Consider the following 17,312-nt stretch of genomic DNA (forward strand, 5'->3'; position numbering starts at 1 on the left):
CATTGAAATTTATCACTGCAGGCAACAAGGTTGCATAGATCAGGGTTTCTGCCCCATTGTGTGTGGAAATAGGTCTGTAAATCCATTCAAGTTCTGTGGATGCAAAATGAAACGTCTCTACCTTAAAGAAAGAAAGTCCAGTTGCCATGACTCAACTTTCAGACAAATTCACCTGGATGACTGAGAATCTTCACAGACAAGGTTGCATAGATTTATCCTTTAATGTAAAACACAAGAAGATTGACAAATGATGAGCGCCCTCCCCTGTTAGGTCTAAGACTGTTAAGACTAGGTCTTACATTTATCACTGTTTTTGCTCACCTGCTAAAAACTTCAGTGACTGGACTATTTCACAGTTTGGTATAAACTCATGTTGAAAGTGAAGTGAAAGTGAAGTGATTGTCATTGTGAAACACTGCTGCACAGCATACAGTGCACACAACAAAATGTGTCCTCTGCTTTTAACCCATCACCCTTGGTGAGCAGTGGGCAGCCATGACAGGTGCCCAGGGAGCAGTTTTTTTGTGCTTTGCTGGGTGGCACCTCAGTGGTACCTTGTTGGATTGGGATTTGAACCCAATAGTGTCCTTCAGACAGTGTCCTTCTGATTACGGGGCCGGTTCCTTAACCACTAGGGTCCCACTGTTAGAAATACATTCTGAATTCAGACTGAATAAACATGTCCTCTGGGACTTCAATTCTTCAATGTAATTCAAGTGTGTTTTTGACATCTCGTTATATGGCCATGACCTTGACCTTTATTTGACTAATGTTTATTTAAAATGAACAATCAATTAACAACCATTCATGATAAGAGACATTGTAGGATTAGTAGACTAAATTCAAGAAGTGGATGCTAAACCTGAGTATGTAGTGGCTAAAGTGGAGAGTGTAATGAGGTAGTGGAAGTTATTTAGGCAGGTGGCTAGGTCAGCATTAGTTCTGCCCACTGACAGACTGACAGATGGAAGTAATTAATGATGCGTTGAATGTGCTCAAATTAAGAAATTGGGAAATATTTCAATATTTTGTAAATAATGTTTTTATTTCCAGTTTTTATAATTTGTGTTATTATGAATTAATTATTAATTTTTAGAAATTATTTTACACATTTTTATACTAATGTATTTATCTATTTATTTGTAGCACTTCATACATTAAGTCCTACTGTGTCAATGTAGTAATAGAAATTATTTTTCTTGTGATAATATAATATTTCTACATAGTACATACTGTTTACTGAATTCATTTCCTCTACTATGATGACATAAATGTTTTATGATTGTGATATTTTGATGTCTATTAGTCATGTGCCAGAATATATGCATAGACACAAAAATCACAGCTGTTTAAAAGTTCTTTATTAACAAGCATTTTAAGTTTGGAACAGCATAAGAATTTTGAACAGAAAGATATCTTTAACTTTGACTAAACAATTATAGAAAAACATGCCATTCAATATGCAGATCAATATCAGATCATGCATCCTTGAATATTTAGAGAAACATTTCCAAATATACAGTTGTATGTATGTATACAGCAAGTCTTACAAATTTTGTCCATGTAACATAAACATGACAACAACAATGGCATTGTGTGTATAGAGAAAGAGACAAAAATATCCACAGCTGTGTTGTCCTATTAAGCAGCTATACAATATTATTTTCCATCTGTAGACTTTTGTTTGTAGGATTTATGATTCATCAGTTTACAGAGTTGGGAGAGACCAACACCCAGTTCGTGTAGCATCTTAAAAAATGATTATTTGTGTGTTTTTAGATTAATATTTAAATTTTACTATTGGGGAGTTTTTTTATGTTTTGCACAGTACTGAATATATTTGCTCAAGGTCACAATAAGTAAAGAGTCAGGTGTGGCTGAAAATGTTGACTGAAAATGCTGAAGCAAAAGATTTTCTGAGTCAAGAATGTAGGAGGTAACTTATTGGAAAAAATAGTTATATATATAAGTCTCAAAAACTGATTTAAACAAAGAAGAAAGCTCTAACAAGTTGTTGAATTGCCTTTAATACGCTTTAAAACTGCTATTGCAGTTTGCTATTGTGGCTAAACTGGACAAACCAGCTTGTTACTTCCAGGAAAATAAAATACATTCTCATACTCATTTTATGCACATATTCATTCTCTTCTATATGTCCAACACAGCTCTTAATAATAGCACACACAGGGTGGTAGGGTAGTAGCCTAGCGGGTAACACACTCGCCTATGAACCAGAAGTCCCAGGTTCAAATCCCACTTACTACCATTGTGTCCCTGAGCAAGGGGGGGACTACTGATTGTAAGTTGCTCTGTATAAGGGCATCTGATAAATGCCGTAAATGTAAATATATTTTAATATGCTGTGCAATCATACTGTCAAGCTTGCATTCAAGGACACTGTGATATCTGGATAACATGTAAAGCTAGGAATAGACAATTGGCAGAACTAAAATTACATTTCAAATGGATTATTTTTCACAATAGACAGTGATACTGAATTCGATTGGGTGCACTGTGATGTCATATTTTTTTTTTATATCCCATCTTTTCACTTATCAGGAGGTACTGTATTTCCTCCCTCTCTGTCTTTCTTTTGGAGAGCTTTAATGGCAAAGATGTTTTAATGCAGGAGAGGAGAATTGTGAAAGTGAAGTGATTGTCATTGTGATAAACAGCACAGAACCCAGTGCACACAACGAATAGAAAAAGGCACAGTGTTTCTTATTCAGACACAAAGCATGACAACAGTTACCAGTCAACCCTTTCAAAATACATTCTCATATTGCAAAATATGTCCAATACAATTACAAAAGCATTAAGTGTTATAGTTTGGTCATATCTTCTGGCAATTAATTTTTCAAAACTCATCTCAACAACCCTCTCTCTTTCACATTTACATCTCCACACACAAACACACCCTCTGAGAAACTCAGACATTTCTTATAATTATAGTTTACATAAAGATAAATGGAACAGAATAAAAGGTATTAATGCAATGCCATTCCGTTTAAATGAAGGACACTGTCTGACTTTGGTTTGGTTATGTGGGGGTCAGATTGGAGCAACAATTTCAACATTTGTTTTATTTCAGGAGTCTACCATGTTCATGAGGACTACTTTTCCAACAGTTTTGTTGCTGATATCATGCAATCACATACTCCCTCTCTCTCACACAATCAAGTTTCATGCTGTGCATGTTCTATAGACAGATGCCCCACAAGGCTGAACACAGGAAAGAGACGATAGACATGGATGCTCCCCACAGGTGTTAAGTAGTTGCTCTAAAGTGCCATTTTCTTAAAAAAAAAAAAAGAAGAAGAAGTGCATAGGGCCACGTGTCATACAAAGCCTTTTTGTGTTGGCTTGCTGAGCTTTTTCCTCAGGTAGCAGTCAGAAGTTCCAGCACTCTGTGCATCTTTGTGTTTTTTATGTAAGAGAGCATTGAGAAAAATGGGACGTGTCTGTCTCTAACTTGGATAAAAATCTTTACAGGAACACATGCTCAGGAATCCCGGAGGCCAAAGGAATGGCCAAAGGAATAATTATAACACTCTGGTCTTGTGCTTTTCTCATGCTTCTGTCCTTCAAAAGAAACCTTACAGGTATCCTCTCTTTAACAACAGGCCTCTCCTGACACATGCTCTAGCATGAAACCGAGGAAGATGTACTTCTACTAGCAGGTCCTGTGCATATTTTATTATGCCATGAGTTCTTTTGATGTGTTCATTTAGAAGAATGTGCCTTTGGTGCACAAAATCTTTTTGAAAGCTCTGCGGAAATCCTTGTTGAAAATAGTGTAGATCACAGGGTTGAGGCAACTGTTGCAGTAGCCGATCCAGAAGAAGAACTTGAAAAGGGGTTCAGGTAGGGTACAAGTCATGGGGCAAATAGCCTGTAGGCTGTAGGAAAAGAAAAAAGGGAACCAGCAAATGACAAAAACTCCTATAACCACCGCAAGTACAAAGGTGAAGCGCTTCTCCCGTTTAACCATGGCCTTGCGCCGTGCAGAGCTGGGCATGCCCGCTGCCTTATCTTTCCATGCCACCAGCTTTGCTCCCTTCGCTGTGGACATCATTTCCTGATATTTCTGCATGGTGGCCGGCGAGTTGATTCCAGAGATGGGTGTCTCTGCAGCACTGGGGGCCTTGTGGCAACCCACACCTCCTCCTTGCTCCGTGTCAGAGTCTGAGCTAGATGTGTCACCACTGTTGTCCGTTTTTCTCCTCTGCTGTTTTGCCTGGATCTCCTCGGGCTGGTTATTGGAGACGGAAGCTGACTGAGATGCAGCGGGGGTTCGGGGCTGGAGGAGGTTGTTGGTGGATGGGGCTGATGGTTGCTGGTGCACAGCAAGGTTGTGGGGCCTTGGCATTGTAGATGGCAGTGGCTTCAGGCAGATGCCACCCCCCCTTCCATTGTTTACCTGATTAGGTTTCGGGGTAGATGGTGCATTCTCCTTCCTTGGTTCCCCAGGAAGACAGCGGGTGCGCTGCTTGGCGATCTGGTAGATACGCATGTACACCAGGATCATGATGAGACAAGGGGCAAAGAAAGAGCCGATGGTGGAGTAGAGGATGTACCAGCGTTCATCATTCAGTTGACACTGTGGGTTGCCCCCTTCCAGGCCCCCGCCCTGTTTCTTGTTCATGGAGAGCAATGGTGGAAAGGAGATAACTGCTGAAATGAGCCATACAATCAAGATTGCTGCTTTGATGTGGCACAGTGTGCGCTTGGCACCATAGGTCACCGCCCAAGAGATGGACATGTATCGATCCAGGCTGATGGCACAGAGATGTACAATGGAGGAAGTGCAGAAGAGCACGTCCAATGCCAGGTAGATCTCACACCAAACGGAGCGGAAATACCAGTAGCCCATCAGCTCGTTGGCAAGTGAGAAAGGAATGATCAGTGTAGCCACCAGGATGTCTGCGGCTGCCAGAGACACCAGGAACAGATTCTGTGGCCCGCGAAGTGCATTGCTGGTGAGCACAGCGATGATGACCAAGATGTTCCCCACAATGGTGAAAAGCACCATGAGGGTGATGGTGGTGGCGAATGCAGCAGTGGCTTCTGCTGTGTAGGGTGCCAGTTTGCTCTGGTTGCAGATGATAGAGGAGGTGCCACTGCTGCTGTTGGCAGTTGATGCACAGGCGCTGTCCAAAAATGCGGCCATGCTGGAAAAAACACACTAAGGGCAAAGAAAGTTTGGATCCACACACCTGCTTCAGTACTTCGAGGAATTGAACTGAACGGTTATGTACAGTTGAGGATCATCCCAGCACAATTATTTTTCCAATTCAGGTCCTCGTATATAGAGTGTCAAGACACAAATTTGTCTTTTTCATTAAGATGAAATTTCAACACTAAAGCCAGGTCTCTTTAAAACGGTTCATTACTTTTTTTTATGAGTGTTAATCTTTTTTTTTTTTTGTGTGGCTTGGCTATAATAAAGAAATAAGCAAGCCTTAAAAATACTTTCATACAACAGGACATACGTATTCCATTTATAGTGATGCACACAGATTCTAATAAAGGCAACATTTAAATTATTGTGGGATTTAAAAAAACGAGGCCATTACCCAGATGGTTAGCCTCGGTTACCCTCCATGGATCTTGGTGCTTTAAATAGGCCAATAAACCTCCGGAGAAAATATTCCAGATGCAGTCTCATCTCCGCGTATCCTCTAATGCCAAACTCTTCAAAAAGAATCCGTGAAATCAATATTTTTTTTCTGTTTTATTAAACCACTCATCTTCTTTGTCATATTAGCTGGGTCGGGTTCATTCGCAATAATTTGTCTGCCGATTTCTTTCTGGTTCCAGAATAAAGGGAGAAAGTTGATCCTTTCCCTCTGGCAGTCGTATTCCACTTTTCGCCCAGTCTCATCTTGACAGATGAGTTAAAAAAAACATCAGAAAACCGAATACCGTTTTCTCTCCGCAGAAGCGTAGCTGGGATCTGAGAGCTGGGAAGAGTCAGAACTGGAAGAGGGAACTGGGAACCCGCGCGCCCGTGATGTCAGGACCCTCCCACTACACAGAACACGAAAACAGAACACAGGATTTTTTTTTACAATACAGTAGTTCTGGAGAATTTTCATTACATCTGGAGAGTATTTTTTGTGTTCTTTATAAATTTCCACACTGATATTTTATTCGCAAGTTCCCCCCGATTACTTATTTGTACAACATTAGAACGATTTCTTCATTTTTATCGATACATGCGACGCAAATACTCTTAGCACTAATCGACAACTCATCCACAACGCTGCAGCACGACTTGTTTGCAACATTCCCAAATTCTCCCACACCGCTCCACGCTACGTTCTTGGTTTCCAACAGCTGCTCAGTTAACGCTCAGCACCCTCCTATCTCAGATCTCATTACTCCTCCTCGCTCTGCTCCTTGATCCCTCCAATCCTCCAGCACTGCTCACCTGGCAACCACCACCTCTCAGGTTAATAGGAAAGCATTCCTCTACACTCTTCTCTGTCTTAGAGGACTTTAGTAAGTCGCTCTGGATAAGACTATCTGCCAAATACTGTAAAGGTTTAAGAATAAAGACTCAAACCTCTGGGAACACACATTTACATTTTACATTCATGGCATTTGGCAGATGCCCTTATCCAGAACGACATTTAATATTAATAATTTAATATTACTCAAGCATTAATTAAACACAAAAGAATGTGGATGTCTTATTTCATAACAGGTGAACTGTCATGACTAGAAATGATAATCATAAACAGACTGACTAACTGGAGTGTTCCATTGTGCTGCTGCAAGGTGGTCACATTTTCTGTCATCATACATTGTGACCCTACAAAATTACAAATTTAACAACATTTATTTCTTATATAGCCCAAAATCACATACAGTATGTCTCAATGGGCTTTGACAGGCCCTACAGTTGACACCCCCCACACTTGACCCTTCTGCACACAAGGAAAAACTCGAACAAAAGAAAAAAAAAAAAGGAAGAAACCTTGGGAAGGAGTGATACAGAGAGGGACCCCCTTCCAAGGTAGAGTGAGCTTGCAAGTAGTGTTAGTGCAGGGTTTGTGATGATTTGTCTAATAAGAGAATAAGGCATATAGTTGTAGAGGTGGAGAAGTCCAAAATGCAGTCCAGTGTCATGGTGTACAATACATGTCCATTATGATGCTCCATTTGAAAATCCCTGAAGCTTTAGTTGTTACAGTGGTGGTGGCTGTGGTAGCATTGTGCGACTGATACTGAAATATGTGGTCATAGTGGTATATTGGTGCTACAGTGGCCCGGTACCCTAACTAGGACAGCATAACTAAGGTGAATTTAACACTGTCTGTGCTTAACAGGGGGACTGTGTGATAGAGTGGAATTAAGAGTGGAAATCCCTGCTCCATAAATTTCAGTGAATCAAAATGCAAAGTTGTAATTGTAAAGGTTTATTTATAAAGGTTAGGTCTCATCCCTCAGAGAAATCACCAGCTGCATATTTTCCTTCTCTACGCGTCCTCCTCTTCAGGTCAGCCCTCTGTTGTTTTACGGTTACACTGTTATTGAGACAAGAAATAATGTGACTGATTAAAGTAAAATATGTTCTCATGACATAATATGTGACATGCTGAATTGTCAAACATACATATGAAAAACATAGAATGAAATTTGAAACTATATCTCATGCAAAACTGTCTTTAATACATGCATGGCAAGAATGGTAGTAGTCTAGTGGGTAAGACACTCGCCTATGAACCAGAAGATCACAAAGTTACAGCTTCAAAGGTATTGCCTCAAAAGTGATAGTCCTTATATTCCACTGATTGTAATGAGCTTTGTATAAGGGCTGCAAATGTAAAAAATTATACTGTCAAAAGTATATTTTAATTCCTATATAATACCAGTCAAAATCTGGATGTCCCTACCCTCTGGCAGTTATGGAGACTAAAATGGAGCCATTTTAACTGTTTACTATGGTCATCATCAAAAGCTGCTTGATGAAATGCTCATTAAAATGAGTGAATGATAAGAGAGTGTTCAGCAAAAACCCAGGACTGGTTTCATCTCCATTGTCAAGCATAAGGTGGTGGAGAGAAGACAAGAGTGTGAAATGCTGCTATCACAGCAAAAGCCCCCTGATTTGGAGAGACACAAATGTTTGTTAAATGGTTGCTGTTTTTTGTTTATTATACACATTATATTTTTGTTCTTCTTCAGTTTTGTTCTATAATGTAAAGAATGCAAGAATGCAAGACAAGTACACGACCGGTAGTCGATTTGATGGTTCATCAGTCACAGCAAGTACTTTAGTTGCCTGTGTTAAGTTACCTACTACTAAATTACATCCTAAGAACTACACTCACAAAACTCTGGTTTTAGCCAGAATAAATAGAAACTTGGCAGGTGGCAGAACCTTGTGTTTCACAGATGCACAAATATCATCATGCAGGCATGCTAAATTCTCAGCTCAAGGTACACTAACTGACATGCATGTTTCTGCGTGGAACGCTGAATGTCTGGCAGGTATCAGCTGGAACTCATTCCCAAAAAACTGAACTACTGTTCATCCCGACCAATTCATTCATCTGTGTCACGGTCACCGGAATCAGAACATGAGCACATGTAGGAGGAAACGAGGAACCCCTTTGCGGTGGAATGCAAGGAGGCAGGTAAGTTCCGTCCGACTTAATCTGTGAACGCGATACAATGTAGGGTACAATATAGGATGGGACAGGACTAGAGGAAGGAGTTCAGAAGAAAGGATGTGATAAGGGCAGGAATGGTCTTACTAAGTGGCGAGTAGAGAGGAGCCAAGTCTCGATGACGCATGTCAATCAATGACTGAGGGCCTGGCAGTGGCCATCTTGCCAATTTATAGGAGTCACGTTACCTCCTTTCCGTGTTACTCCCATCATGTGAGAATCTGGACCTTGCAAAGACACATTTGTTCAAAGATACATTTGCAAAGATACATTTGTACTCTAGCCTTGTTGTCTCAAGACTAGAGTATTGTAATTCACTCCTGGCAGGTCTGCCTCTGAATGCCAATTGACCTCCCCTACTGATCCAGAATGCAGCTGAATAATGTCAGATTCTCCCTATCATTCATACACTCCCTCCGTTCCCTCCTGTAAGTGCCTGCATCATATTTAAAATCCTGATGTTTGCATACAAAGCCAAAAATGGTCAGTACCCTCCTTCCTAAGTGCAGCTCATGGGAGCAAAGATTCAATCAAAGCTTTATTTACCCCCACTCGACTTTTTTTCTGCCCTGCTCACTTGATCAACTTATGCCCGATGCATTGTCTCACCCGAACAAGGTTATAAGTATGATGATAGCTGCCAGGCTGATAACAATGACCAGTCCCACGATGATATTGTTAGTATTGGGGTGTAGAACCCATGTAGGCTTGGCATCATAATCCACTGGGAAAGACAGCATTGTTGGAATGGGCACAGGGGATGTTCTGAGCAGCGGATAAACTGAGAGAGTGAAAGAAAGAATAAAGTAATGTTACAGTACAACAATGAGGCTGACATGCAATGTGAATAATGTTAACTTTCTGGTTATATATATTAGGCAGTAAGTGGACATTTTGGCAAGGACCAAATTGCGATGTTAGACAGATGGGTCATGTGGATGTTACTTGAGCATTCATCACCAACCCAAACTATATTACTGACCAAGCACACCATGGTAGTGCTTTCATTCAGCATGGTTGACACATGCTGCCACACTGCAAAATGGTTCAAAAGACCTAAGGACCAGAAGATTGAGGTGCCTCCAAATTGCATTCCTATAACTAGTGGAGTTTTATAGTTTACAGTCGAATAGACTATAAAATTATTTTACTGACATACAAAGATCAACATAGACTGGCCCCTGATTACCTAAGTGACTCGTTAACAGAGTACTGCCCTACATGAGGGTACCAAGAATTACTGGTACCGAAAATGAACAAATTCTCAGCAGGGGGACAAACTTTCGGCTTTGGAACAGCCTTCCTGCTAATGTTCAGAACTCAGATACAGTGTCAAAGTCCCAGCTAAAGACACATCTTTTTAGCCAAGCATTCCATAACAGTTATTACTCACAAATACTATGATGATTATCACACCTAGGCTGTCCTGGATTGTCAACCGGGGCCATTATTGCATCTACCACAACCACTCGGTCCCGGCCATTCAATTCTAATCTTTTTCTCTCCGAGTTACTCTAGATCCTTGTTCTTGGTAATGATCTTCTGAGTTCCAGAGATCTTCATATGGACCAGTAGCATTAAAATGGACATAATCAAGATCATTAGCAAGAAACATCAAGGTTCATTTGACAACTTACTTGTTAGGTTGAATTTGATCTGAGAGAAGACAGTTCCGTGTTTGTCCTTTAGGAGGCAAAGGTACAAACCTGCTTCATCAACCTGCAACTGGTTTAGCACTATCTTAGATTCAGTGGTCACCACCAGTGTTTCAAAAGAGGACACCTAAAATTAACAAAATGTCATATTTATTATTTAATTACTACTGCTGTAATACAGAAACTCAGCCACTGGAGACACATGTGACTGTATTTCTTTATGACGTTCCCAAGCCCTGGATAAATGGGGAGTGTTGCACCAAGGAGAAAGTTTGTGATCCTACATTTTGAGGTCTCCAGTAGTAATGGTATTCAACCTGTCCAGTGATCAAGCTGTGCCAGGACAAATAGCAGTTCAACACCACCTCACCCCCTTCTTCCATTAACATATGATGCTCTGTAGGAAGTGAGACAGGAAATAGTTACAGTTTCAGTGTGTGCGGATAGGCATGCATGTGTGAACATGTGCGTCTCACCTCCACAGGATTTTGGATATGTTGTGGACAGACAGGTGTGCAACTCATATTGGCAGGATGTGCAGTTTATTAGAGTCTGATACAGCAAACCTGAGGAACACAAATACCATATAGACATTCATTCACACTGCCCCATTCCTGCTCACTACTTGCACACATTTAGTACAGACACCTCTCCAACATTAACCACCACACTTCAAAAGGACTCAAAAGCTCAAAAAACATGCCATGGATGTGAGACACACTGCGCCGTAGCCCTCCTGCATCCCACACCTTAACTTAGATGACAATTGTGTGGGTTTTTGGTTCCCATCTCAGTTTTTTTTTTCTCCCAAAGTTGCTTCCAAAGTACTATATGTATGTGTGTAAAATTAAAAAATGAGAAACTGACTTTAATTTTAATAATCTCTAAGAATTTAATAAACCAAATCACCAAAAAATATTAATGTTGCACATCACTACTCACCACATTTGTTTGGACAGAGACCTGAAAGGAAACATGCTTATGTAATTACCAATAGACTTACAGCAGTAATGCTGCGTTCAATAACATATTCTTATTCATTCTTTACCTTCTCCATCAAAAATCTTCAGATGCTTCTCAAGAATCTGTCTGCCTTTCACTACGATCATAATAATTTCCCATTTGATGTAACCTGTATGGTTTAGATGTTTTAAAAAAATCATTGCATCCTATTAGCTATCAAACTCATTAAAATAAGCCACCAAGACACTTAAACTTGGGATGCACCAGGGTGACTATTGTACTATTACAGATGGTAACAAATTGCTATTAATCCATATCACAAAATGGGGATTATGGTTTGATATATATTTTTACAGTTACTTGTATTAGTATATTTTAGTACTGACCAGTGTAGAACAGATCCTTCTAATCAAGTTTTATGTTCTACCTCATGGCACACATATTCATCTAAAATGTATCTGATGTGCTAATGTAATGCACAGATATACTTGACAGAGTTATTACAAAAGGAATAAACATTGGCACAACGGTATAGGCAGCTCATGTGTCATGGTTACCTGCATATTTATATTACTGACACATTATCTCAGTATTCAAGACCACCAGTTACGCATAGGTTTACCAAGAATGTGTGAAATTCTTTTTAGATTTGGTCTTACAGTGAAAGTGGTCTAAAGGGATAGGCACTATGCTTTTTTGAAATAAATATTTGTTATCAGGAGTGCAATGAGTCTGTGCATGTCCTTGTTTATTTTGCTTTCTGGTGAAATACCACCCCTTATTAGTTGTCTTAGTTTGCTAAATTTTATATTCAACATTAATCTCTATTGTATCAATTTCACATTCCCATTTTGCAATTGGCCTTCAATGTTTCTGATTTATTCTTTATACAGATTTTGGTGAAGTGATGTGCTCAGGTAATGTCAAGGTGCCATGCCTTTACTTGAATGTTCATCTTTCCAAAACCTCTCAAACTCACTCTGGTATTCTGTACGTGCTCGATACATGGTGGTGGGATCTGCAGAAGAAATATTGGCAGAAACATCACCAGAAAAGTTTGAAAATGTTAATTAGAGCATTTTTTTCATTTCATGACATGTAACAACATGATCATGTGCAAGACTTAATGGTCAGACCCACCCAGCATCTGGTTATGGACAGAGTTGGGATTTATTAAGGAATACATGCATTGGAATGCATATTCTGTACAGTTTACAAGTTTTATATGTGTACAGCTGTTTTATATGTGTATTTATAAAATGTATTTCATATAAGTTTTTCTGAATGAATGAATGGCAATGTGTGAAAGTACTGTGCATTGATGCTGCATTGGGGCAGTGGTGGCCTAGCGGTTAAGGAAGCGACCCCGTAATCAGAAGGTTGCCGGTTCGAATCCCGATCCGCCAAGGTGCCACTGAGGTCCCCACACACTGCTCCCCGGGCGCCTGTCATGGCTGCCCACTGCTGACTCAGGGTGATGTGTTAAATGGGGTATAGTACAAAATTCTGGACAGTCATATTCCTTTCATTTGGCCTGGGTAATCCTTTCCCTTTGTCCCCTGCTATGACATTCATGGTAGTACATCACTGTAGCTGACTTGAACAGAACAGGAACAATGGCTTGTTGGGAGCACCACTGGTTTGCATCTGGTTTGACCAAGAACTGGTCACACTGGCTAAGACCAACATTGACCTACAAGGCTGACAAGTTGTGTGTTCATGCTGGACATCCAACCCACACCAGCTACACCATTATGCAAGCTACAAACATGCTTCTTATGATTCTCCAGGCATCATGATGATGCTTCTTGTTTTTGTTTAAGCAGTTTCTGAAGCAGATTGTCGTATTTGTTCTCTATTCTCCTCCTTCTCCTCTCCTTATATTTCTCTCTCCACTATATGTCGACTATGTTATCTATATATTACCTCCCAACTTCTCATTTCCTTTCTCCTTTTTCTCTGTCATGATTGTAAAAAGTTAAATAAGAAAAACAACAATAATATAAAAAGGCCATGAATGATGACAGCACAAATATACATACACACTTTCATGCGTCAACTGTGCTACTAACATGCCGGAAAAAAACCCTAAAAACTATGGTGCCAACTTTTCATGGTGCTATTGGAGTGATGAAGATTCCATAATGAAGGACTGCTTGCTAGTTATCTACATAGTAAATAGTAGATTATCATATGAGTTATCTATGTGACAATCACTTCACTTTATGTTGAAGAATATGAATTGGCCATCCACATAGCCCATTTGGTAGTGTAAAGTCTCTTTCTGAAATTCAGCCAGTTTTAGCCAGTCCCACAATGTTTCTGTGGTGTAGTGGTTATCACGTTTGCCTAACATGCAAAAGGTCTTCGGTTCGATACACAGCAGAAACATACCTCTGGCTGTCATGGCTGGCCACTGCTTACTAAGGGTGATGGGTTAAAAGCAGAGGACAAATTTCATTGTGTGAAATCATTTCACTTTCAGATTTCACCAGAACATGCCGTTTCTGTGTCTGTAGCTTTAAATTCTAATAAGGAGAGAGGTGGGAAATTAAGTCATCCACACCATTCACCAACCCCAATGTTTGGTGACACAGTCATGTCAGCATTTTTCCAGCCAAAAAATTAATTACTGGTTCTTCACAGTCTCACGTGACGGAACATAAAAAATACATTTGTGTTCATTTTTAAATCAAATCACTGAGCAACTGCAATATTCATTTTCAAGCCAAAGCGGTTGGAGGAGTTGCTTTTGTAAAGGAGGGGTGGGAAAATCTCTGCTTTGTTGTTGCATGTTACCCATGACATAAAAATGCAGTTTTCTTGTATTCTAATGATCTCAGTCCTGTGCGCTGAGATGCACTGAGAACAGTCAGGACCCAATCAGTAATGAAAGTCAGAATACACCAGTCAAGGACAGATCTCCTAATCTACCAATGACTGCACCCAGCTGCTACAATATTCATGTCAAGTGGTTACCTGAACAAAGGGATAGACTTGTTTAATTCTCATTAACAATCCAGCAATTAGTCAATATCATGAAAAATTATTGTCTCATCGTTTTATCACTTTTAAACCTTTGCCGACGTTTACTAGGTGGCACATACTTATGGAAAGAGGCTGTATGTCAAACATGCATATTTATTCCTTTGTACTACTAGATATAAAGAAATAGATCATATCATTAAACAAACACACTTCAAATACATAAAATGAACATATCTCAAACATTTTATTCCAGTATGACCATAAAGTACAAAAGGATGATTACTTGGGTGCAGTTGTTTGCAGGGTATATTTTTTGTTTTATTTTTATCATACTATATTAATCCTGAAGGAATTTGCCTTGCTGCTTTTCACCCATCACCTTTGGTGAGCAATGAGTAGCCATGACAGGTGCTAGGGGAGCAGTTTGTGGGGATGGTGCAAAGAGTCATGGCCCATACGGGGGTCAAACCCAAGACATTGGTGTTATTAGCACCACAGCACAAAAAGCACAGGGCATATTTCATTGTGTGCATGTGTGCTGTGTTGCAGTGTATGACAATGACATTCACTTCACTTTTATTTGTATGCATATGGTGCTGGCCCGGCCTGTCTGTCAAATATTAAAAGTCAACGTAGCCCCTGAGCTAAAGCCCTGCTTTACACAGATCGCCATTTTCTAGCCTTGCATGACTATAGACAGGTTATGGCATCTTGTATTAATGTTAAATAATCTCACAAAGTGATATTTTCATACCTTTATGTCATTTGACCTTTAATGTCATTTTTAAATTGCAGCGTTTACTGTCACACTATATGGAGGGCAGGAGGCACACATGCACTGCATGAGCATGAAATAGGTTGCACTCCAATAAAGCCTATATCAGCAATAACACAGTCCACTGACAGGTGACTGGAGACGAAAGGTACGAGCTAGACAAGGGACAGACTGATAAGAACCAAGTCACGGATGAAGACATGGCGCCACCTTGTGGCCCAGAGGTGCCAGGGCGTGACACTCAATCAAACAAGCAATAATCAAGACACGATGCTGTCTAGTGAACCGTGTAAAACAAACTTCCCTATGAGACGAAGGTTCTAATCTCACTTACTACCATTGTTTCCCACAGCATCACCTTTAACATTTCACTTTTGAGTTGTAAATGCAGAGTGTAGCTGTAAATATGTGTTTGGCTGCTGAAGAACAATAAATGTGTTAAAGGCTAATAATTAGTAAGCATTAATGATTATTTACGCATACACACCTATAACCCCATGAAATCGGTTGCTGGTTTCCTTGTAGGTGACATAAGCATGGTCTATTATATCTTTTATGTCAGCCTGGTCCTGCAGAGTGTCGCCAGTTAATTTATCGATGAAATCGTCATGGAGGTACTTAATAACACGGTCGCATTGCAGACAGGGCTCCACAGCGGGTAACACACACACCAGAAGCAAGAGACAACTAAGCTGACTAGCAGCCATTTTGGCTTTTTAACGGTATAACGGCTTGTGACATACTTTTAAAATATAACATTTCCGTCAAATTCGTCCTTACAGCGCAACTCCAGTATTGACACAGAGACCCGAACTCTCTCGGAAGCTAAAGAGAGCGACAGCGAGTGACAGAGCGAGCGAGAGAGAGAGAGAGGGAGAAAACTTGTGTGTGTGTTTGTGTGTGTGTGTGTGTGTGTGTGTGTGTATATATATATATATATCACTGCGTGGGTTGCCTTTACTGACAAAAAGCACCCTGATTGGATTACTTAGCAAAATAAGCCAATGTTAAATGATTGATTAGTGACAGTGTAAGTAATTTAATGGTATTGAATTATGTTGTTTGTAATGTTGTTTGTGCATGTAACAAAAATGTAAAAAGTAGACCTGTCTAGTGTCATAATCAGTGAAGAGTGTTTGCTCTAATTATAATGTAACTTTAACGTTTAACATTTTATCGCCATTTCATAATATAATCTAAGATTGTTTCTGTTAGATCATTAGTTTTAATACTGTTTTTGCAATAAGAAAAACTATTTCACTAAATGTATTAATTCCTGGTATTTAGCTTATGTGACAAATTGACAAACAATTGCAGACAATTATATCAGGTTATATGTCTGGGTATAGCCCTGTAAGGAATATTTATTTTTCAGTAACTGGCCCACAGGTTACTTGTCACATTAAAGCAATTTACTCTAGATGAACATCTGAGTAGGGGGTTTTCCAAACAAAGATTTTAGTGATTCAGTATAGAAATTAAAGGATTTTATTGTGAGAAGGGTTACAGACAACCTACTAGACCAGCAATAGCATCTTGTTGCATATGGTGTATCTTTACAACATTCAGCACAATTTTCATAAAGAATACCTGTGTCACGGTCCCAGCGCGGGACCAGAACATGAATGCGTTTTGGACGGAATGAGAAACCCTAGTGCAATTGGACGCAAGGAGGCAGGTAAGTTTCCTCTGGTTTAATATGCGAACAAGAGCCGGCGTGAGCCGCAACACCACACGGATGTTGATGTTCATGTTTTAGGTTGAATTGGGGAAGGGCCAGGATGAGAAGGAAGACAGGAGATGAACAGGATGAGTCTTAGGAGTTGAGATTGAGAAGGAGCAGAGTCAATGACTGACGAATGGCAATCAATGACTGAGCGGCTGGCAGTGGCCATCTTGCCAGTCTATATGAGTCACGTTACCTCATCTCTGTTTTGCTCCTGGTCACATGGATGGAATCATGTGACAACCTGTATGGCATGGTGATTAGAAAGAAGCGCTTTCTGCATTCACACTGCTTGTTTTGTGCTTGGTACTGATGATAATTTTTTTCTTTGTTCATAGCAAAAAGCCCTTTGCATGTCAGGAGAAGATCACCACATTCCAAAAAAAAGAAAACACCAGCTACATTTCGTCAAATCTGTTGGAGGTTCCATCATGCTGAAGTTCTGTGTGTAGTTTGGGGTTCTTGTTAAAGTTGACGGTTGGATGAATACAACCCAATATCAACAAATTCTTCAAGATAATGTACAA

The 17,312-nt window shown here is 39.9% G+C and overlaps 2 protein-coding genes and 1 non-coding gene across 3 annotated transcripts; 1 reads left to right on the top strand and 2 right to left on the bottom strand.

Annotated features, from left to right (window-relative positions):
* Positions 1 to 1,545: 1,545 nt before the first annotated feature.
* adra2b (adrenoceptor alpha 2B) lies at positions 1,546 to 5,974 on the bottom strand. Its single transcript, XM_028996134.1, has 2 exons — positions 5,577 to 5,974; positions 1,546 to 5,185 (listed from the first exon to the last, which is right to left on the bottom strand). The coding sequence occupies exon 2, from the start codon at positions 5,168 to 5,170 to the stop codon at positions 3,728 to 3,730; it is 1,443 nt and encodes a 480-aa protein (XP_028851967.1). The 5' UTR covers positions 5,171 to 5,185; positions 5,577 to 5,974; the 3' UTR covers positions 1,546 to 3,727.
* A 3,309-nt stretch (positions 5,975 to 9,283) lies between these two features.
* izumo1 (izumo sperm-oocyte fusion 1) lies at positions 9,284 to 15,766 on the bottom strand. The gene is made up of 8 exons (XM_028996364.1): positions 15,547 to 15,766; positions 12,240 to 12,314; positions 11,382 to 11,465; positions 11,276 to 11,296; positions 10,810 to 10,899; positions 10,594 to 10,730; positions 10,316 to 10,460; positions 9,284 to 9,459 (listed from the first exon to the last, which is right to left on the bottom strand). Exons 1-8 carry the CDS (start codon positions 15,764 to 15,766, stop codon positions 9,284 to 9,286), a joined length of 948 nt encoding a protein of 315 aa, XP_028852197.1.
* trnav-aac (transfer RNA valine (anticodon AAC)) lies at positions 13,615 to 13,687 on the top strand. Its single transcript has one exon. It is a non-coding gene; the product is annotated as a tRNA-Val (tRNA).
* Positions 15,767 to 17,312: the final 1,546 nt, after the last annotated feature.

This window comes from Denticeps clupeoides, chromosome 11 (assembly GCF_900700375.1).
Source record: "Denticeps clupeoides chromosome 11, fDenClu1.1, whole genome shotgun sequence".
Classification (NCBI taxonomy): Eukaryota; Metazoa; Chordata; class Actinopteri; order Clupeiformes; family Denticipitidae; genus Denticeps; species Denticeps clupeoides.